The sequence below is a fragment of the Fusarium keratoplasticum genome, chromosome 1 (assembly GCF_025433545.1).
Source record: "Fusarium keratoplasticum isolate Fu6.1 chromosome 1, whole genome shotgun sequence".
Lineage (NCBI taxonomy): Eukaryota > Fungi > Ascomycota > Sordariomycetes > Hypocreales > Nectriaceae > Fusarium > Fusarium keratoplasticum.
Genome location: NC_070529.1, coordinates 3805657 through 3828255, shown reverse-complemented (window position 1 = coordinate 3828255; position 22599 = coordinate 3805657). Strand labels below are relative to the sequence as shown.

Genomic DNA, 22599 nt, shown 5'->3' with positions numbered 1-22599 from the left:
TTCCGGGCTGGCTCTTGATGCGGTAGCGCTTAAGTGAAACAAACGAAGACCGAGTTCTCTCTCAAAACTTCACTACCTCTTCCTCGGGACCAAGCTAGCGGCGCCGTCAGGCTCGCCCTACCTTGCCCAGGTCGCGCCACAGCGGCGCGCCCGCCCTTTGGCCTGGGCTTTAGCAACGCCTTGCCAGAAGTGCCGGCCAAGCGCAGTTCTCTTTGCATTCGGCTTCAAGATTGGCATCGGCACCGCCCAGGGGAACTGGGCCTGCACATTGACGATGATATTGATACTACATAGCATCTCAAGCATCCTCCGAGGCCCGTTTCGCCCCAGACATTTCGGCTTGAAGTTCCGCCTGTTAGGGAGTGCTACCTCAGATGGATACCACTAAAATGGATGCCGTGACGGAGTTGAAGGGGGGTGGGGGGGCGCCAGGCTCAGCTTCCAGGCCTCCCACCGTTGGCTCCCGTTCTTCAGCAGCGCGGAGAGCGCGTGGCAGGCTTCGCATACGTAGGTCAGGAAGGGTCCAAAACAACACGTAGGCTCCTGTGCAAATTTTTCATCAATTGAGGAAACAACATGGCGCCCTGGAAAAGGGGGAGGAATCGCACCCATCAATAACAACCTTATCCGCAAGATAAACGAACATCGTGCAGGAATTGCGCAGTAGCGCAGGCGGATGAAGATCCGGAGCTCCGCTTCAGTGCTCTAGGTGATGGTTATTCCAGCTCCTCGGGGCGGTGGTGGGCGAGAGTGCCTGGCGTGAGAAAAACGAGTGGGGGTGGTCTCGACAGTGTTGCGCAAACAACTTCAAGAGGACGCGACCAACATGCCTACAGGGAGGCTGACGGAGGTTTTAATTGTGCAGAAACCAGTGTAAGGCTCACTGGCGGCGGAGGGCTCAAATTGACGCGCTCATGTTTCATCCTGGTGAGTCAACAGCCAACGCTGAGCAGACCGTTTCCAGTGGAGAAGAGAGCAGTCATCTCTTCAGGGGCCATGTATCAGCTAACTCCTTTCCCACAGGACGGGTAAGATGATTGAGATTCTTCAAGAAGCAAATTTATCTTCGTCCTGGACAAGAAATGAGTAAGAAACATGCGCAGGGTCTGCCCAACGACCGCCCTAGCTGAAGATATCGACCCCAAGATCATCGCCAGCTTGGCCATCACGGTGATAAACTACCTGAAAGCGACCCGGAGCGACAGACTCGGCGAAGAATACGGTGTCGTCTCCGTGAATGGTGATCACCAGCGGGGATGCGGAGCGCGCTTGCGCTGGCGACGGACTGAGGCCGCAAACAGCCCCGAGCATGAGGCCTTTGCCCGCTGTCGGCCACTAATTTAGCTTCAGGACGGCCTCCCGCATCAGTAACAGTGATCAATCGCACTGCTGGTGAATTGTAGCCGAGCCGGAGAGACGTGGAGGAGAGGCGTGACGGCACACGCCCCCTTTCTCTGCTCAGCGCACTACGAGGCACGTCGCTCAGGGCACTCATTGTCGCCTCGCCCTCACCTCAACGCTGGATCCAGGGGCAGACAGTTCTCTCTGGTCTCTGGGGAGAGACAACAATGCTAGCAGGCGCTTCCTCAGGCGATATCGAACGAGTGAGGCGTCATACTTTTGGAGTCGTGGGCGCCTAACCCATAAAAGCAAGCCCATTGATCCATCTCAAGTCTTGTTGTCTCTCATCTCACTACCGAGGGTCCAACTTCCCATCGTAACGACAAACATGACCAACACGCCCAATGAGATCTGGTCCTTTCTTCAAGCAGAGCCTCACGAGAGAGCGGGACGGTGGTGTGGCGGGAGTTCATGACTCGAGAACCGAGCTGCCAGAGCGAGCACGCAAGTAAGGCTTTCACAGGCGCTCACCGTATTTTGCCCGCCGTTGAACAGGCTCTCCAACTGTGCCTCGCGCAGTAGAGTGATTGGCTTCGCCGATGGCCTCGATGTAGAGCATTCGTATATTGGATGAGCAGAACAGATGGACTCAAAAACTGGGAAGCAAAGAGGCGATCCACGCCAAGACGCGATGCAAATTTTCTCGGTCGCACCGCATCTAGAGTATCGTCTCTCATCCCGCCGCTCTCACCCAGCGGATGCGAAGTAAGGTAGGCAAGCTGATTTCATCTCAACACACCCGATGCAGGGGCTCCATCATCGGCGATCTGCGCCAAGCTCATTTTGGTCGCTCAGACCACCATGCGCATGGCGATTTCAAGCAGTTTAATCCAGTTTCCAGGTGAAATAGGCGTACCATCAATCAGTGTTGCAATGTCCAACAGGTAGTGTGCCTCGGCGCAGCACGAAATGGGTGGACTGTCGCCAGGCAGAGCGTCAAAGCCAACACATGTTGACACTCGAAACTCACAATAGTGCTGATTGTCGAATCCAAGCCTAGATATTGAGGGAAATCGTAACAAACCTCATCGTCAAAGCGACGAGACGGCATGTCGTCAACTGGATGATTATTTCCCCGTACGAAACACTACGGCGATCTAATCCGTGCGGCGCCGTTGGATGGGTCCCGTACTGTAAACGTGGCATGCCAGCCCCCAGCCTCAAGCATGGATTGATCCATAAGGTAACGAATGCTAAATAGACCCCTCCTGCTGTCAATGTCAACGGGGAAGCAGTGAAATGGAAAAAAAGAAAGGAAAGGCGCAGTAGTGGTGGTGGGGGGGCCTGGGGGTGTGAGTCGTCAAAGAAAGGTAGGTAGGCACAGTGTGGAAACAACGGAGAGAAAAAAGAAATTATGATTAGAAAGAGACATGGCTTGCTCCGTCATCATCGTCGGGCTCCCTTGGTGTTGAGCGCAAAGCTCTTATGCTGGGCACTTGGGGAATTCATGGTAAATGGCTCAGTTGATGGCTACAGTAGCATCAGCGCAGTGGCTATGACTTGCGTAAAGTACCTACTGTAAAGTGTACAAACTGTGCGACAGAGTACAGCTCCTGCTGGGCTCAGCCGCATCCGGCGAGGATCCATGGCGGTGAGCACATCTCCCTGGTGGCCTCCAAGCGTCGTATTTCCCCGCTGAGCCGGCTGCAGGTACGTACATGGATGCATGGGTTTTGCTCATGCTTGCATAAATACAATTGAAAACCTCGCTCCCGGGCAGCCTTGGGCACGCAAGACCCGGCCAACTCCAATGCCCGTAGAGAGTGGGCAAGGGGATCCTGGCGCAACAGCACGGGGCTCCGGTAATACGAAGCCGGTAAAAACGGGAAAGAATGATCGAGATAGCTTTCGTTAGAGTTGGCCGCTTGCAGCTAGGTAGTCGTCAAGTTATTCCCGTGCTACACCACCACGAGCCACATCAGGCAAGAACACTAATGGGCAATTGACGACGGTTGCGTAAAATGCGCTGTTTAATCCAAGACAAGACACCGGCTATCTTCTGGCTCAACCGGGTATGTGGTGAGGGAAGTGAAACACTCATCTCTCTCCAGCCATGTTGACGTCGCACAACGCCCTTGGCCAAGCCAAAGACACCAGACGAGCTGGGCGGAAGCAAGACAAGGCTGTGGGAATCCCCCCCCCCCCCCCCTCCTTTGTGTGATTGCGGGGGGTAATTACAGCGCCTTCCTGGCGGGGAGGAAAGCGGCCCGGCGGGAGAGGGGGTAGGTTGTCACATCCACTTCTACCGGGGTTTCCTTCCCCCGGCCTCCAGCTCGACCGTAATCACAATTATCTTCTCAACAAGACTCAGAATCAGCCCCTGCATCTCTGCCCTTCTCTCATCGCAGCCAATCAGTCCAAGCCGAGGGCCATCGCACTCAGACGCATCGAAAAACAATCCATCTCAACGAGGACGTCTGTCTCCCTTTCCCTCGCCTCGTTTGAGCTTATCACGGTGAAGCGGCTTGCAGACCGGCATACGCCATGTCCGTCTGACCACCGAGTCCATCCAGTGATCTGTCACTTTCTGCTTTATGCCATGAACTTCTTGAAGCTCGCGTCAGCTATCTCTATCTGCCCTGACCCTCCCATTCCCCTCGTCTCTCGACTCTTGTTTCTTGTCCAAGACATCTACTAACCATAATCGCATAGTCTGCCGACGACTCAACGCACGACCGACTCTTTCCCGCTTTCCAAGCCCGCACGCTACTGCAACCTAAGGGACGAGCCGACGCCGTCCCTCCAGCCAATTCCCGTCTCGTCTCCCTTGCATGGTGGTCTCTGAAATACCACGAAGGATGAGGAGTGTGAGACATCGTCAGTTTTCCATGGCTCCAGGATGACGGCGAGGGGAGGGCTACCGACCGGCAAGTCGAGAGCTCTTGCAGCTTCTCCGGACTACTTAAGGGGAACGGAGAATCTGGGCCATGGATGTCTTGATGTTACTGCTCTTCACCAAGATTCTTCAAGCACAGGTTGAACGCTCCTCCCCGTCCGGAACACGGCTCAGCTCTTCACGTGGCACAGCACGATTCTTTAAGCAAGAAACGCTTATTTAACATATTGAGAATGAGTTTCCAGGATAGCAGAGACCAGCAGAGTCTTTGGCTATCAGTGACGAGGTACGATTCAGACACAGCATTCATTCATCGCGAGGCCATTCCCTTTCCAGCACAAATCTATCTCTCCTATGCTGGCATCTGACTAACCGTACCGTTTACAGCAGCGGAGACCACGACGGTAACGCCCAGGCCGGCCAACCCTCCTTTTCTTCGATCGAGCTCCCTTACACATTGGCTCGCTACCTGGATACTCCCGCCCGCGATGATCCGTTCTCCACCTATGTTCTTCGCGACGGGCGTGTTACCCAAACCATAATCAACCTGTTGTCTCTTTGTGTCCGTCTCCGACGAAACATGGAAGATGTCAGGGCTGATCTGGCCGGACTTGGGGCCCAGTTTTGGTACACTTGAGCTCATGCAAAGCGCCTTGCATCATTCAGTCAACTGTTTCATGCCCGCTTCGGCCAGGGAGAGGTTTGAATGGCACCCGATACAAATGCCCGCGCGATTCAAAGGGGACCGAGTGCAGAGTTTAAGGGTCCATCAACTCTCTTCGTTACCTGTATCCACTCGCCAACACGCTCCATCGCCCTTTTCATACCAGCCAAGGATCTTCAGAGACTTCCATAGAAAGGGATGATTCGGGTAGCAGCACTCCTGTCAATCGGTCGTCCACAACAGTAATCCACAAACCTACGCCTTACCGACGCCCTAATCATGCTCCTTCGCCATCAGCACGCAGGTCAAAGAGAAAAGTTTCGAGCTGTCGGGATTGACTCCGTCAGTTCCAGAGATGTCGATCCTTTAGTCCAATATGACCAGGGAAGGCTGCCCGCTTCGGCTCGTTGCAGAAGACTGTCATTTCTTTGCTTGATTGGTTCTTTCATGCTTGAATTTACTCTTGTTCTTTTTTTAAGCCGCTCCTACGCCAAAGTCTTGTCTTTTATTCACATTCTTGACAGTCGTGGCGGAATTTGTCACTCCAGCAAGCGCCAGACTCTCTTTGTACGCCGACCAAGGCCATTTTAACATTTACATTTGACCCATATCATGATTCTATTCGTTGATAACACATATCTGCCCCTGCTTGTTACAATCACAGGTTTTTACCTTCGTGGAGGTTTGCCTTTGGAAGCAAATAGCTACCCGTCTCCCCCGAGTTTGATTTTGGTACCGCTGGATAGTGACGGGCTGGGCTTTGTCGCGTCAATATTGCTTCCCTTCTCGCCTGATAGCCTCAATGAACCAACAGTTTTCTTTCCCTCGCCTTTCACTTTGCCTCAATCAAACACTATTAGACCGGACACATCTACAGGAGAACTATTAACCCAACAGCGAGACTTAAACTTCTACTGGTGCAGAAGCGTGGATATCAACAAGACTCAAAGACAGATGCAACCAGGTCGCCCTCCATTTCGTTGCCCTTTAGGCATAGCCTCTGGTGCGTTTTGACAGGAAATTCATGTTATCTCTCCGTGGCCTGTCTGTAAGTGGGTTCAATTGCCTTGTTTTATCCCTCACTTCATCCCTCACTGATCCCATCGGCGTTTACGCTTCGCTACGGTTTAGTTCCTCGATGCCACTCTCATGACGATCCTTCTAACTTTTATACACATTACATCACCTCCAAGTCTAGGTCTTCCGCGTCTTGGCCCGTTGTTTTCACTTTAGAAGCAGCAATTAGCGTTGAGCTAGAACCCACCCCCAATCTGGAACCCCCAACCATCTCCAGATCGTCAACAAGCTTCCCCAGATCGACATGGCGCATTGGTATGTACCAAGTTCCCAACTATAATATCGGATTGGTGGGAAATAACGGCGTCGCTAATACCCCTGATTTGAGGGAATTTCTCGGCATCTGCGTCGCTTAGATGCGATCGCCTCAATGGAGTACGGCATGGCCAAGCGATTCGCCAAGCAGATCTCCGGACCCAGCAGTTATTGCCGTGATTGAATCGCTCGGGGCTTGATCAAATGCCGACCGGGAAACTCATGATTGTCGGCCTTGGGATCCACGGAAAGGATCATCATGACGAGGTCGTGCTCCAGCTTCGCAGGATGGACACGGGCCACGATAAGGACAGGGCCTAGGAGCGATATCGGCGCCTGGAAGGTTCAGCTCCCAGGTCAGACACCGCCTTTTTTGTTGTATTCAATTAGCTAATGATTGTCGTTTTGAACTCGGAGCCGCCCTCGATTCATCAGCGAAATTGCTCAGTCGGGCGGGCTGCTTAATGAAGCCCCGCAAACCCCACCATGAAAGCATCACGACTCCAACAGCGGTTCACTCCCCATGCTTGTGCGGGAGTCGTTCGTTTCTATCCTCTAGGGGAGTTGGGTTGTGTGTGGAGATGCTCCACCAAATCCCTTCCTCGACCCATTCTAGGGCCTAGCTTGCGTCGTTATCGGCGAGCAGATCTACTCCTCCTAGGGTACCTATAAAGCCGCGATCGCTCATCTTCTTCTGCCATTCTCTGGCCAGTTTCTCGCAGAATCTGGCAGATCTGGCCGATTTTATAAGACTAGAGGACTTATATATCGAGTCCCTTTTATTCTGCACTCCACCATGGCCGGCACCGACGCCGATGCCGCCCCGCCGGCGACCAAGCCCCATAAGCAACCTTCAAGCAACGGCATCGGCCACCATGAAGTCGAAGAGGGTGTCGGAGAGATCAACGAGAGTTCTGTAGCGAAGCCCGGGTATCTTGACAAGCAACAGCACGCGATGTACGTCGAGGCGCTTGCCCAGTACCCTACCGACGACGACATCGATCCGGAGAAGGAGAAGAGGGTCCTGAGGAAGATTGATATGAGGATAATTCCTCTACTAGGCATCTGCTACTTCTTTTACTACGTGGATAAGACCACTCTGTAAGTTCTTTGAGTCGTACGCGCCTGTCCATGGCTGACCAGCCTTGTATAGCTCATACGCCGCCATCTTCGGTCTCAAGGAGGACCTCAACCTTCAAGGTGATGAGTACTCGTGGCTCTCAAGTAGCTTCTACTTCGGTTGGCTGCTCTGGGCCATCCCGTCCAACCTCCTCATGCAGCGCAGTCCACCAGCATACTACCTCGCCTTCAACATCTTCATGTGGGGGGCTCTCCTCATGGCTCAGGCCGCGGCGCACAACTTCGGTGGCCTCCTCGCTCTTCGCGTCCTGTCGGGAGCCTTTGAGGCCATTGCCGACCCGGCTTTCATGCTCATCACATCGATGTACTATACCCGTGCTGAGCAGCCGAGCCGCATCGCAGCTTGGTATGCCTTTAATGGTGTCGGTGTTGCGGGTGGAGGCTTGATCGGTCAGTATTTGCCTCTTGTCTTGCTGTTCAACAATGTTAACTTGAGCCTCAATAGGATATGGTATCGGCAACATCAAGGGAGCTCTTCAGTCCTGGCGCTACGAGTTCCTCGTGGTCGGCGCCTTTTGCGCAGCCTGGGCCATCACCCTGCTGTTTATGCTACCAAATTCCCCCAGGACCATCTGGGGTTTTAGTCACGATGAGAAACTTATCATGATTGCACGTATCCGTCGCAATCAGACGGGTATCGAACAGCGCAAGATCAATTGGGGCCAGGTCAAGGAGGCTTACCTCGACTACAAGACATGGCTCTTCACTCTCCTTGGATTCGTGTCCAACATCCCCAGCGGCGGCATCTCCAACTTCTCGACGCTCGTCATCAGGGGTCTTGGCTTTGACACGCTCCATACTGCCCTCCTGGGCATCCCTCAGGGCGTGTTCGTCATCATTTGGATCGGCCTCGGCGCGCTGGCTAATAGATACATGCCGCCCAATAGTCGGACACTTGTCTGCGCCATCTTTATGCTCCCCACCATCGCTGGGGCGCTCGGCTTCCTCCTTGCTCCTACCGATGCCTACGTCGGTCGCTTGATCTGCTTGTGAGTACCAATTGAGTTCCTCATTCCACCCGAAACCGCGCTGACGACTCTGTCAGTTACCTCACTGGCTCCTACCAGGCCTCGTTCGTCATCTGCCTCTCTCTTATCACCTCCAACACGGGCGGGCAGTCGAAAAAGATGATCGTGTCGGGTATGATCTGGTTCGGCGCCTGCATCGGCAACATTGCCAGCCCCTTTTTCTACCGCTCCGAGCAAGCTCCCTCTTACCACCTAGGCATTGGCTCGCTTCTCGTCTCCAACTGCATTGAACTCGCCCTCTTTTTCGTCTTCCGCTATTCGTTCATGTGGGAGAACAAGCGCAAGGAGAGGCAACGTGAGGCCCTCCGGGTGGCGGGTGACGGCACGACTGATGAGCTGAACGCGACCGCGTTCAATGACCTAACAGATAAGGAGAACCCCAACTTTGTGTACGTGTATTAGAGCTGGCGCATGCTTTGCATCGCACGCGGTCGTAACGAAAAACTTGAGACACCAGGACGGCTGCGCTTCATTAAGCCAATAAAGAGTCTTTACTTTATGGTCTAACTATGAGCTAAATGAGAGATGAAAATAATAAATAATGACAAAAATCTTTGGATGTTCTATTTAGTTACCCCTAGTATTTTTCTCATATTTTATTTATGATATTTAGGGACTATTCTGCGTAAGAAGTTAGATAGGGTTGATTTGGTATCTCATGTTTTATGACTACGTGCATGGGGTGCAAACTCTAACCTGTTTACCCTATATGTCCTTGGTGAAGAAAAAGCAATATATGACTGGCCAATCAGCTGTCGCCATGAAGACACCTCATGACTGAGCAATTCCATGGGTGAAGGCTGAGCAAAATCTAACCAATCCTCTTCGCAATGCCGTTCTCGCCCTTCCCTAACCCATGCCGAACCCTCTTGAGCATGTCTTTCTGACTCTTCCCCAGCTCAGGGCTGACCCTCTCCATGTCCTTTTACCCATTTGAAGGTTTATATGGCTCAGATAAAGGAAGTCCACCAGAGTATGACATGACAGCTCATCATGACAGGGAAAAGCAACCCATCCATCCACCTCACTCCTCCTAAACGTCGTCCCTCCAAGCCAAGGCATGTCGTTGATCTAGAGTTGCACACGATGGGGCCTGACGAAAGAGCCTCACACTAAATCCCTGCCTCGTCCCGTCCCATCCCCCTTAGTGCCCGCCCAGGATGTGTCCGCACCCCCTCCCTCCCCTTTGGACCCCCACGGGAGAGCCAAGCAGGGGGGCGTACAGAAATCTGTTTCTTGTGCTTCCTTTCAGGGTCGACGCCGTGCCCACCTTCTCCAGGATCGGATCGTGCAGTCGTGTGTGTGTGACTTGTGATGCATCAAAACTCCACCCACCACCAGCACCCCCCCATTCCTGAACTTCTTCACACCCTCCCCTTGCCTGCCGCTTCGCTATCGAAGGGTACTGGACGCGTTGAGTCCTTTGGATGGACACTGTGTGGATGGTGTCACAGTTGCATAACTTGGTTAGGGGGAGACTAACGAAGCTGGTACCGACGGACGGGTTGGTAGAGATATCTGTACCACTTCATAGAGAGAAATTGGAGAATTACAGCTCTGGACCATGATTTGGTCCTTTGTAAGATGGTGGGACGCATATTTCCATCAAAAGCTGGGTACTGATTACATTCATTGCATTGTGGGTGGGCGATTCTAGTGTTTTTCATTACCCACAGAAATCGAGGCCTGCTTTAGGAGGCGAGGCGAGGCGAGGCATTAACAGATTACTCTGCATAATCCCCCAACCTCATACGTATGTACATATCCATTACTTACCCCAAAACTTATACCTTAGGTACTACCCAAGACACGTAGCAACGCGAACAGTTCATCCAATCACTCTGAACCGTGACAAGCCGCCCATCATAGCTGAGCCATATATTGCCCCAATCCAATCCAATCCCTCTCCGCTTCCATCCTCCCAACCTTCATCACGACATTATTACATTCACTTCACTTTAAAGCAGAACAGAGACAACCTCATGTGCCGGGTCAAATCACTGATATTGATCCAGAACTATTTTAGAAAACATGAAAACAGCCTCCACCGCCACTCTTCCACCAAACCGGTCGCCCCTTTTAGTTTGTTGACCTCTTCACGCATAATGCGCCAGTGATCAGATCGCTCGCATGCAGTCCATGCCCTACCCTCCGCCCTAGCGATCGCTCCTCTTCAGCTTGTGCTATCCATCACAAGCATCACCTTCCCGCCACATCACCTACGCTGTCCGTCGCGAATCTGTGCCACCTAGCCGAGTCGATTACATCCATCAGATGTACCACATGGTGCTGCGGAAGAAGGCGCGCTGTCGCTGCTCACCATCAATGGCATTCTCTCCAACTCTGCCACCAAGAGGCAGCAATGGGGGCGCATCAGCACCTCGGTCAGGTCCGCCCAGAGAAATACCGCGGGCAACCTTCTCGCGAATCATCTCGTGGCCCTTGGGACCAGCTCGGAAACCCTCACTGGTGGCGATGTTCTCATGTGCCCGAGCTCGAGCACTAGCGAGATGGGCATAGTAGACAGCCGGGTGTAGGGAAACCGGAGTAGTCGAGCGAGCGTATGAGTAGCACTGTTGGTAAATCATCTTCTGAAGGTCGTTGATGGGCATGCCCATCTCGTCAAGAATCACATGGTAGTGAACAGGCCGAGCTGTGCCTTGAATGGCGACATGCGAGCTCAGGTAGAAGTCAAACATGAACGGGTGAGTAACCTCCTTCTCGACCAAGGTACCGGGAAGAGGATTGCCGTTCCTGTCGCCCTTCTGGGGGAAGAACCGAATGTGATGTCGCTTAGTAGCGACGATGACCGTGAACTTGGGCAGAGGGGCCTTGGCAGGCAACTTCTCACGGAGAAAGTTCTTGATCTCTGCGATCTCCTGATCAATCACGTAGGCGAACTGACCCTCGCCAACTCCATCTCTGAAGTACATGACATGCGCGGGGAGCTTTCCGGGGTGGTTGACCTTCCACTGCTCGAGAAGGGACCCAAACATCATTCGCATGTTGCCGGGCGTCAGCATCTCGACACGGTAGCCGTTGGTCTCGACAAGTGCAGCGTAACGTGTGGCATCTTTGTCGACAGACATGGTCATGGCAGCTGTAGAGGGAGATGTGCCGCCAGGGGCAGTGTGAGAGACATCCACACCAATCATGATGGTTGGGCGGTTCTCGGGGAAGAAGGTAGGAGTCTTCCAAAGGGGAGGAGTGCAGGCAGTCGCGCCGCCCAGCTTGGCGTTGACCTTCATGCACACATTGGAGTGATACTGGCCATTGTTCTTTTGGACATGACTGCCCAGAACCACCTGAGTGAGGATGCCGAATCTGCAGTCGGCAGACTTCTTGAGGCGCTCGTAGGTTCCGCTGTTCTTCTTGGACACAACAACAAACAAAAGCTGCGTGTAGCCCTTCTTCTTTGTGATCTCCTCATGAGCCCACTGAACCGCAGCTGCAGCGTCGAAGCGCAGGTTTCCTGGAGTGTTGAGCATGATAGCGTCGCTAAGCACCTTGCCTCCGTGGCCGATGAAAGTGCTCTTGAAAGTGTTAGCGAACTGCGACAGCACGGGGAGAGTAACAGGCTGTTCGAGAGCAATGAAACCCCAGTTCATCAAGGGTGCGGCGTTCTGCTTCCAGAACTTCTTTCCACGAAGGTCCCAACGACCGGCAAACTTGGGCTCGGCCGTGCCAGTGCCAAACTTGACAGTCGGGGGAGGGAGAATTCGAGCTTCGGTTCTGGAGAACTGAGGTTCAAACGAGACGCCATACTCCTTCAAGAAGGGGTCTTCACCGATGCGGAGCGAAGCTGCGCCCTGCTGGATGTCTCTCTTGCGGATGGGAGGACGGGTGACAGCGATCTTGATCATGGCCGTGGTTTGATCAGGGTTCAGCTTGAAGGGGTAGCGCTGCATTGGCTCGACGATAGCGAGCTCAACAGGGATCATTCCTCCCTTGCCAGCATCGATGAGTGGGAGGTTGGCCAGTCTGAGGTTGACGTTGTACTTCTTGCGGTAGTAGTCCAAAACGGACACCTCTTTGCCGTCGCACTCGAAAGTGTACGTCTTCGCCGTGCAACCATGCTCGCCATACTTCTCGTTGAAGCTGAAGTCCATGATGGTGTAGACCTTGTCGACATTGGGGCGATCTCGGTGCTTGACCTTGAACTTGAGCCGGCGCAGCTTTCGAAGCTGCTTAAAAGCATCCGAAGAAGCCCAACGGCCAGTCTTGTCTCGGACGGGCTTCAGCACTTCCCAGAGGGAGGCAGGAGTGTGTCCCTGGAACTTTCGGTCCAAGGTGGCCAAGAAGTGGCACATCAACTTGTCGACCGTCTGGTTTCCAATCCAGAAGCAAGTGTTGGCGACATCGATGTTGTAACCGAGTCCGACACCTCTCTGCGCGAGGTTGTGGCTCATTCGAACCGAGGCGTAAGTTCCCTTGTGGACCTCGACGACGGTACCATCGAGAAGGGGCGTGACTTGCTTGCTCGCCGGATCGTAAAAGTTGCGCTTGATGGCGAGCAGGTTCTGAGACGGGAATTGTCGAACAAGGTGATCCAGGAAGTTCAGTGCTTCTTGGACACTGTTGTTGAAGGACATCTTGTGCTCGAGGTAGCCCTGAAGAGCGGCGACCTGGATTTCGGTCGTCTTGCGAATCGTGACATGGAACTTGCCTCCGTCGCGGGCCTTGGCTTTGCCCTCGTCGAGATCGACAGTGAACCGGAGTTCTCCACGCTCAACAAGTGCAGGACCCCAAGCAAGCTTCTTTCCATCGAAGAGCCACTTGTCGCCCTTGAAGGGGCGAAGCTGTCGCTTGGTGACCTCGTGGGCCCAAATCTTCTTCATGACTGGGCCGAGCTTGTCAGGGTTGGGCGAGATGAAGACCTGAAGTCATTGTCAGTAATGAGCAAGAAGTGGGCATGGAACGATTGGTACTCACATCGTACTGATGGATCTTCTTGCTGAAGTCAAACTTGGTCATCCGGTACTGGTTGACCTCGATCTGTTCGGGCTTGCCTTCGGTGTTGAACTTGCCGTTTCGCAGCGTGAACAAGTCCTTCTTGGTCTCGGACACGTATGCATCAGGCGGCAATTCCATGCGTGTGTTTCCCTGATCCTGTTGCTGCTGAGGCTTGGCAGGGTCGAAACCTGGACCCTGGGCCCATCCAGCTGCAGGGCCACGGGAAGAAGAGCGGGCGGTTGAGCCACCAGGAGACTGAGAGGGTCGTCTCCCAGACCCAGAAGAGCCACCCGACCCGGAGGGGCCAGGGGAACGTCCTCTGTCGGACATGATGGCGACTGAGTCTGAAAAAGTAAGCGACTGAGATCAAGGAGATGAGTGATGGTAGGTAATGGTAGTGCTGGGTGGAAGAGTGGTTGATCGAAGTCTGGTGGAGGAAGAGAGGAGGAGGAAGAGGGAAGAGGGGGAGGGAGGCAAGATTTATAGCCCTCGGCCAAGCGAAGGCTACAAGCCAAAGAACAGGAGCTTACCGGCAACGAGAAAGGTGGGATGCCTTGCTTGCGCAGATCGCGGTCGTGGAGCGAGAGTTTGTTCTAGCTGATGTGAGGATCACAGCAACCGGCGGGAGAAACAGAAGATGTATGAGAGGAAGGAAGCTGTGCTTGCAGAAGCTCGCACGAGTGTTGGAGGTGCTTGACTGAGGGCCCAATCGAAGAGAAGAGGTGTGTGTGAGGGTGAAGGAGGAAGAAGGAAAGGCAGAGAAGAGGGCGGGGAGAGATGGAATATATAGAGAGGGAGAGGGGGGACTGTGACTCACGGTTGCACTCGAGCTTGAGCGAGAGGGAACGAGAGAGATGAAGATCCTTAGGATGACGAGCGGGATCTGCAGCTCCTCCGAGGTTGAGAGGAGAGGGTGAGGAGGAGGAGGTGCGGTGGAGGGGTGAAGAAGAGGAGAGAAAACCCTGTTGGGCAAGCGCTGTAAACCGACCGCGATTGAACCTATTCTCTCAGGCAGAAAAACACCCCGCAACCAAGGGCAACGAACGCACGGAAAGGAGGGGGAATTCAATGCCTCCAGCGAGGGAAGGAGCGGACACTGTTGACCAGATGCACCGCGCGGTGTGGCGCTCCACGTAGACAGGTCACGGTTGATTGCGTCTTATCTACCAAACAGATTGATTAAAAACTCTGCACAGAGCATAATTGATTTCCAATTATGGTGCGTATGGTTTTAATTTGGTTCCAGCTTGGTCTATTGTCCCAAATTTTGCGAGTTACAGTAGGGGGGACATCACGCTGTCACTTGATGTTGGGCCAGCCACACGTGGTTTGGGGGCCTGGCAAGTCAAACGGATGCAATTGTTGTAAATCAAGTAACACTGCTATACGTCCGGCAATAGAAAACAAATATATGTGGTTGCAGAGGAAAGCCGCGGCCATGTGCGTGGCAAGCGTGTTGTGTGACCAATCAATCTCGAGCTGTGGCGATCCGTCATGGTATCAAGCTCCAACCGAGACAGCGGCAACATCGTTTGCAACACGGATAAATGGCACGCAATAATGATCTGGCCATCAAACGGGAAGACGGCACAGATACAGCACTTGGGCAATCAAAGGAAACCAGACATCACACTCACACGCAACAAACCGCTCGATACCTAATCCAACGAGTTATATTGATACCATCCTATGTGATTGGTAAAGCTATGAATGAAACGCATCCCAGCCTAACCCGTCATCTTCTCGCCGTCTTTGCACACATCTTCATCTTGGCAAGCAATATCCTCCGTGACAGCCACCGCTTGGGCATGTCGTCGATCCCCCTTCCGAACGCCGAACCCATGCGAGGCAAAAGACAAACCGACCCGATCCTCCAACGTCATCCAAGTCCCATTTTGCAACCCCAGGCAAATACTCAACAGTAATATTAGTGGCATCATGTTTGCGCATCACGATCCGGCCTCCGTCGACCTCAATATCGGTACCCGTACTGTCCTGGTGGCGGCGCGCCGTATCCACTGGGCGCCTGCTGCCAAGCCGACGACGCACCACCCGCTTCGGGTGGAGGATAGGGATTGGCCTGGTAGCCGCCACCGCTCTCCGGCCGCAAGGGAGAGTTCCGGTAGCCGCCAGCTGCCGACGACACTCGCCCGTAGGGGCTCAGCGGCCGGTTGCCGTACTCACCGGAAGACTGCCGCGCGTGAGACGGGTTGTTGTAGCGCTGTTGGCCACCTCCCGTCGCCTTCAACGTGGCAGCGTCAGGCAGGCTGGTGTCCCGGAGAATGTTGACCAACGCTGTGGGGTTGAGGCGCTGCATGTCAAAGCTCTGGGCCGGTGGGAGAATGTTGAGAAGGAAAGTGATGTCTCTGTGGAGTGCCGATGCCTGGTTTCGACGTTGTTGGTCGAGCCGACGGCCAGCCGCACCCTTAAGGGGTGACACTCCCCGAGCAAGTCGTTTGGGGGGGTTCAACTCCTCGTCATCGATACCCAGAGGTCGCTTCGGTGATGCAGTGGCCCGTACGTATTGTGGTCGGGGGCTCTGCTCCTGTCTGGCCGGAAGTGGGCTGTTTCGGAGCGAGATAGGCTGTTCAACCACGGGCACGGCCTGCTTGGGCCGCATCTGCACTGCCTTTGAGATGATGAGAGGGGTCGAGATTGGATCAAACTTGTCAGAAGAAAAGCGAGAAACAAAGTAGTTGAGCTTGGGGTCTTCTGGGAAGAGCTCTGCCATCCGGTCCTCCAGCTTGGAGATCTGTGATAGCTCTCCGTACTGCGATTCGTACTTGTGGAAGTAGGCGTACAGGGGTTTGGCCTTGGCCAAGGTCTCGGGCTTGGAAATAAGCCTGTTGACACAAGTCTCGAATACGACCCGGGCATCTGTCATACGGTCAGTCTTAGTCTTGGTCGCTGGGTATGTACCACCTACTAGTTGTGTCGTCCTTGGAATGGAGATACTTCAAGTACTCTATCATGAACATCTCATCGTTGGGGAACAAGCGAGCACCGCGCTCAAAGATCTTGGCGCCCACGGGGTCCTTGTAGACAACTGACTCGAGCAGTGCGACTGCAACATACACATCGCTCGTAAGTCGTCCCTTTTGGCGCGCGTCCGTAAAGACCTTACGCAGACCACCCTCTGACTGGTTACCTTTGCCTTGAATACGGCGCATAGCTCGAGCAAGGGCAATCCAGACGTACGAGATGGTGCGCGACAATAGCAGCGTCTCGCTCGAGTATGATTTCTGAATGGCGAGGATCCTTTCCTCCATTGGGGACCTCTTAGGCTTGTCGTCATCATCATCGTCGGCGTCGTTCTGCTCGATCGATGCCTGGACGGGATCTTGCGCCGCTGCCTGTTTCAAGGCCGTCACCTCCATCTTCTCTCGCTCCTTGACCTTGTCTCCCATCTCATACAAGGTCTCGAGCACATCGTCGTAGGGCTTGCGGACTGCCTTGGCATATTCCGACTTGTCGCCCTCCTTGGCTGGGTAGTTGGCTTCGATGTGGTCAGCATGCTTCAGAGCAAGCAAAACACTCTCTGGGTTCGCCCGAATGCCCTCCAGAAGCAGTTCGGTGCCCATCTCCTTGTCGTTCTCGCGCACATTGTTCTGGAAGCACCACTCCGCAGCGTCCACCCAAATCTCCGGCCAGAATCGCGTTGCCATCAATGCTTGCTTGTAGCAGTAGAGAACCCTCTGGTTGAAGACCTTGGGCTCGTCAACCTTGAGCACCAGCGGATCCTCCTTTTCCCAAGCAATCCACTTCTTCCACATCTCGATTTGATCCCGGAACTCCTGGTCGCCGTCGAAACCAGGAGCAGGAGGAAGCCTTGGAAGGTTTGTGCGCTTGAGGTGTCGTGTAATGTTGTCGAGCGCGATGTTAGCACTCTTGGCTGACATGTATCCCGGTGATCGTTCTTGGATGAACTTGCGACCCTATCGGCCAAGGTTAGTACATTCATCAAGCAGATCAAATGAGACTTACAGTCATCTTGTTCAGTCCCATCTCAAACTGGTCATACTCCTTCCACAGGTTGTTGACAGTGAGCATGGGCACTGAAATAGCGCGCTGATAGACCTTGCGCAGCTGGTCCATCTTTTGCTGATCCTGCCATCCTGTGCCACCAATCTGGCCTGGGCCGTTCTTGACAAACTGGACGTAATCCTGCCAGATGTTGCCCGAATCCCGGTCCACACCGATGTTGTCGATAACAAACTCGTAGGATTGTGTGATGGTCCTTCGAGCCTGCCCAGATGCATCGTTGTTTAGGTCGTTGCGCCGACGGATGTAGTTGAGGTAGACGGTCCACAGCTTGACGTTGGGGACAGTCATGAGGCATCTTCCAAAGAGCTGCTCAGCGTCGACAAAGTTATCGAGTCCAAGCTCCATCTCGATCCATTCGACCCAGATATCAGCCTTCAAAAGGGTCAGCTGCTGCGCCGTATAGAGTCTGGATTGTCAACTTACAGCTTGCGGGAAGATTTCTAGAAATCGGTTGTAAGTAGTTCGAGCCTGGTCCAGTCTGCTGGAGCGTCTGTGGTCGGCAATCAGATTAAGCCACGCATCCATATCTCCACGGGGATCCTGCTTGACACGAGCTTCGAGCAGGGCAACTGGATCGAGACCACCAAAGGCTGGAGTCACATTGGATGAGGCAGCAGGAGAAGGAACGGCGGCAGGGGCTGGGATATTGGTTTGGTGAGACGCAGTAGAAGGCTCCGGCTGGTTTTGAGGTGGAACAGATTCCACCTTGGGAGCATCAGAAGCTGGTTCCTCATCCTCGTCATCGTCAGATGCCTCCACTATGAAACCACCGGACATCTTTGGCTTGGAAGGCTGACGTTGAGCCGTGGCGGAAGCAGCTTTTTCAGGGACCTGGACGGGAGTGCCAATCGTGACCGACTCTGGATCATATTCTCCTCCATCTTCTGTACCATTATCCGCTGCATCACCAGAGACAAGGGAGTCTTGAGCAAAGTTATCAACTTGTTCCTCGCTATGCTGAACTTGATCACCCTGGGGAGCCCCAACATCCTCTCCGCCCCATGAAGCACCTTCGGCAGCCATATTGTAAGGTTCAAGAATAGCACCGGATGGAAAGATCGGGGTCGCGACTCGGACGCCGGCTACGAGCGCGTCGTCGATGGGCAGGGCGCTGCTCCAAGGCCACAGGGGCTAAGCGTGAAGGGCTCTTACTCGCGATCTGGCAGTCGGCGACGAAAAGGCAAAAACTGGATGTACGTGTTTCGGTAGAGGGATCGCGTTTGCGTCGATCGTAGAAGCGCGACGGAACCGATTGAAGGGAGTAAGGCCCCTGATGCGGTGGTCGAAGATGTGGTGAGACTTGTCGCGAACACGGACAAGCTCAGAGACGAGCCAACTGGCCCCGATTGAGCAAAAGCTAGACTCGGCGATAAGGAGAGAAAAACCTAAAAGCGGCAGAATAAGCGCCACGTATAGTAAGCAAAGACGGTCGAAAGTCGTGTCGTGGCTCAGGCTAGAGCGCAGATGTTTGAGGAGAGCCTGCAATGTCCAAAAGCTTCAACAAAGAACGAAGAGCCTTGAGCAAGTTGAGACGGCAGAAACCGAAAGCGGCCTAGTGGGTTCTGGGCGGTGACAGAGCCGCACGCAGGCAGCTCTGCATGTGGGGCCTGAGGACCAAGAGCGCAAACAGTCGCAATAGAAGGCATCACATGACATCTCAGCTGACTCGTAATTTCCCTTGATGCTTCCAGTCTGGTTAGGTAGGTTCGCGTCTATGGTCCATGCAACCCCTCTACGCGGGGTGCGACCCGAAAACGCGTCCGCCCATGCCCATGCCCATTGTTCTTGCCTTGCCTGCCCTGGCTTTTTCCTCGACCACCCATCGCCCATCGCAACCACTTTCGATCCGCTCTTGTTTTCTTTGCTCTTTCAAACCAAACCACTAGCTCGCCGCTCTATATCGTGCAACACTATCCACACTATCTCCCCCCTTTTTCTCCATCTATTTTTTGCTGCGCTTCTTGTCATACGCTTTATCAAGAGTAGACTCTCTCATACACCATCACCGTCCTCGACAGCCTTCCGTTGCCTCTCGCATTGCGCATTCTTCGACTTCGCTTTGCCACCCATCGCAAACACCCATCAGTCTCTCCTCATCACTAGCCAACATGTCTGTCGTGTCGCTCCTGGGCGTCAAGGTGAACAACAACCCTGCCAAGTTCACCGACAAGTACGAGTTTGAGATCACTTTCGAGTGCCTCGAACAGCTCGAGAAGGGTTCGTTTGACCTCTACCTTGTGCAAAATCCGCGTCGCTAATTCAGAACAGATCTCGAGTGGAAGCTCACCTACGTTGGATCTGCCACCTCGTAAGCTAAAGCTTCTTTGTTCTCATCACACCGCTTCTTTCTAACGCCCCGCAGCGATCAATGGGACCAAGAACTCGACTCCCTCCTCGTCGGCCCCATCCCCGTCGGCGTTAACAAGTTCATCTTCGAGGCCGACGCCCCCAACACCTCACGCATCCCCGAGACCGACATCCTTGGCGTTACCGTCATCCTCCTGACCTGCGCCTACGATGGACGAGAATTTGTTCGAGTTGGCTACTACGTCAACAATGAATACGACTCGGAGGAGCTCAACGCGGAACCCCCAGCCAAGCCCATCATCGAGCGAGTGAAGCGAAACGTTTTGGCAGAGAAGCCCCGAGTGACTCGCTTTGCCATCAAGTGGTTAGTCGAATAAGTTGTCCATCAAAAATGCCCGAAACTAACATGACCAGGGATTCCGAGGCTTCTGCTCCTGCCGAGTTCCCTCCCGAGCAACCTGAGGCCGATCTTGTCGCTGATGGCGACGAATACGGTGCAGAGGAGGCCGCAGAGGAGGCCGCCGAGGCTGAGGCTGCGGCCAAGGCCAAGAACGGAGAGGACTCCGAGATGGCTGGTGTGGAGAATGAGACAGAGACCGCCCAGGAAGAGGACGAGATGTCTGAAGACGGCAGTGTCGACATCGAGGGCGAGAGCGAGGATGAGCTCGAAGAGGAGGAGGCCGAGGGTGAAGGTGAGGGTGAGGGACAGGGTGACGACGCCATGGAGGTTGACGGCGCCGAGAAGCCCGCAGCGCCGGCGGCCAAGCCTGTCACTGTGGCGTCCTAGGGACAGCCTGCAATGGTTGGTTCGCTGTTGGCTACGTCGGCATTTGTCGAGACATGCACCTGATTTGGACTTTGACGGTGATGGATATTAACATATCGGGTTGGAGGATGTTGATTGTCTAATAGAGTTACGAGGACACGAAGGGAATGATATCAGGGGAACAATGGTTTGGAGGCTTGGAGCTAGGCGGAAAACACGTTAGGTCTGTCGGATGAGGGACTCTAGACATCAGAGTTTCGATACGACGTGCATAGAATCCTGTTAAACTTGCAGAAAGACCGAGACATGCAGCTGTCAGTTGTGCTGATGCCATCATGTCAAGGTCACACGGACGATTTCAATGCAGGGCGGGAGGTGTCAAAGCAGAGCCAGCCAAAGTCGGCACGTGGAGGGATGCATCCGAGGTGAGGCTCAAGGTGCTAGGACGGGCGTATCACTAGGCCGGTACGTAAGAGGATTTGCTCAAGCACAAGCGCCCACGAGTAGAAGTTGGCCCAGACCAGTCTATCTGTCTCTGAAACGGCAATCTCTTGACGCTCAATCGCAGGCGGAGTAATCAAACCCCCGCGATATGGCGCCCCCTTCACTTTGAATCTCCCCACGGTTCGCCCGGCTCCTTGAGAGGTGTTGGCGGACCATGATGACGTACCTTGGTCGCAAAGCTATCGAGGAGGACAGCTTCGCTTCGGTAGGATTATCAAGCAACCTTCAATGCCGATCGAAAGCCCATCCATCACGTGCGTAACCATGGCTGCATCTCATCTTCCCCGCAGGTCAAGAAATAATCAAGACACACCACACCAGCACGCAGGCCTTAGTTTATTACCTTCCTCTAAGGGTTGCTACTGAGGTATAATAAGGAGAGTAAAATAATATATAAAATTATCTAAAGTGTTAATTCTATTAGAGTATTATTTTTAAAAGGGGTTAGATAGCCTCTAGGGCCTACTCCGTACTCTCCTGACTGTGTCAGCCAGCCGCTGAAGTACACCAGCGGGCAGCACTATATCACCCTCTCCTTGCCGTGGCGCTCTGAGGAAGAGGAGCGCAAAATCTAGTCGTAATGGTCCTCCGGACACACTGTCGTCCGTGTCCGCGTTGGGCCCTCGGCTGATGGTGATGACCTGAGAACGGCTGGGCTCGAGTCTTGCTGTATCGCCCTGTGCAGCTTGCCAAGTTTCGATGATGATGTCCTCAGAGCTCAAGTCCAACTTGACGAGGAGAACAATATTGACTTGATGATCCGAAGCGCTGAACCACCACTTCATGTCGCTTCTCAGGCTCTCCAGGGATTGAGAATGTCCTGCTTCGATGACGAGTGTCGGCCAACAAGGACTTGGGCGACTTATTTGACCACCGCTTGAGTCTCCCTCGCCTGCATCTCCATTTGGATGGCCTCGCCACGTCGTGGCGCCCATTGGAAACCACTCGAATCCCACTCCCGCCTTATCAACAGCGGCGTAAATGTGTCCGAACAGGGGCAAGTGTAGGAGCTCGTGCTTTAATGTTGGAATGGTCACAATGAGTATCTGGCGCTCAGAGTAGTATCGCTTGAGGCGGAACTTGCGCCTCCGATGTTCTCGCTCATTGTCGATGTCGGCGTAGTCTTGCTGGGAGACATCTGCGACGAGAATGGCTGGTTAGTTACCTGGGTAGATATCTACAAATCAGACAGATAGCAACATACTTTGCACCACAAGGGCATCTCGGGTACCACCAGCATAGATCTCTTCAAACAACTTTGATACAGTGGTGAACTGGATCGTGATGGCGGATTCGTCAGATGCCATGGTGCAAGGGTTGGTCTTGACAGAAAGCTGGCAGTAAAGGACATCATTTGCTCATGCTCTCCTAATGGTAATTATCAAAACATTCAAAGTTTAGTACATGATTTTGAAAAACTTATTTCTTTGTTAGTAATTTTGTTATTACCATTAACTAAATTTAGGCATAAGAAAGGTAGAATACTGAGAGGAATTAGAGGTTCTCTGTCATCCTCATCTCTTGTTTTTTCCCTTGACTTGTGTGCTACTGTAGTTTCCATGGTATTATCTAGCAACTTTCTACGCCTATCAAATGCCGACGCAACCAACAACCAACAAGAGCT

The 22599-nt window shown here is 53.5% G+C and overlaps 5 protein-coding genes across 5 annotated transcripts; 2 read left to right on the top strand and 3 right to left on the bottom strand.

Moving 5' to 3' along the window:
• Positions 1–7029: 7029 nt before the first annotated feature.
• Positions 7030–8803, top strand: NCS57_00115100 (MFS domain-containing protein; the record flags this gene model as incomplete). Its single annotated transcript, XM_053051223.1, has 4 exons — positions 7030–7334; positions 7387–7763; positions 7819–8362; positions 8419–8803. The coding sequence occupies 4 exons, from the start codon at positions 7030–7032 to the stop codon at positions 8801–8803; spliced, it is 1611 nt and encodes a 536-aa protein (XP_052919738.1).
• A 1868-nt stretch (positions 8804–10671) lies between these two features.
• On the bottom strand, positions 10672–13684 carry NCS57_00115000 (uncharacterized protein; the record flags this gene model as incomplete). The annotated part of the gene is made up of 2 exons (XM_053051222.1): positions 10672–13278; positions 13334–13684. The coding sequence occupies 2 exons, from the start codon at positions 13682–13684 to the stop codon at positions 10672–10674; spliced, it is 2958 nt and encodes a 985-aa protein (XP_052919737.1).
• A 1642-nt stretch (positions 13685–15326) lies between these two features.
• Positions 15327–18421, bottom strand: NCS57_00114900 (MRNA 3'-end-processing protein RNA14; the record flags this gene model as incomplete). Its single annotated transcript, XM_053051221.1, has 4 exons — positions 15327–16231; positions 16281–17289; positions 17339–17770; positions 17822–18421. The coding sequence occupies 4 exons, from the start codon at positions 18419–18421 to the stop codon at positions 15327–15329; spliced, it is 2946 nt and encodes a 981-aa protein (XP_052919736.1).
• A 1085-nt stretch (positions 18422–19506) lies between these two features.
• On the top strand, positions 19507–20492 carry NCS57_00114800 (Histone chaperone; the record flags this gene model as incomplete). The annotated part of the gene is made up of 4 exons (XM_053051220.1): positions 19507–19615; positions 19667–19706; positions 19761–20069; positions 20120–20492. The coding sequence occupies 4 exons, from the start codon at positions 19507–19509 to the stop codon at positions 20490–20492; spliced, it is 831 nt and encodes a 276-aa protein (XP_052919735.1).
• A 938-nt stretch (positions 20493–21430) lies between these two features.
• On the bottom strand, positions 21431–22297 carry NCS57_00114700 (uncharacterized protein; the record flags this gene model as incomplete). The annotated part of the gene is made up of 2 exons (XM_053051219.1): positions 22180–22297; positions 21431–22128 (listed from the first exon to the last, which is right to left on the bottom strand). The coding sequence occupies exons 1-2, from the start codon at positions 22280–22282 to the stop codon at positions 21431–21433; spliced, it is 801 nt and encodes a 266-aa protein (XP_052919734.1). The 5' UTR covers positions 22283–22297.
• Positions 22298–22599: the final 302 nt, after the last annotated feature.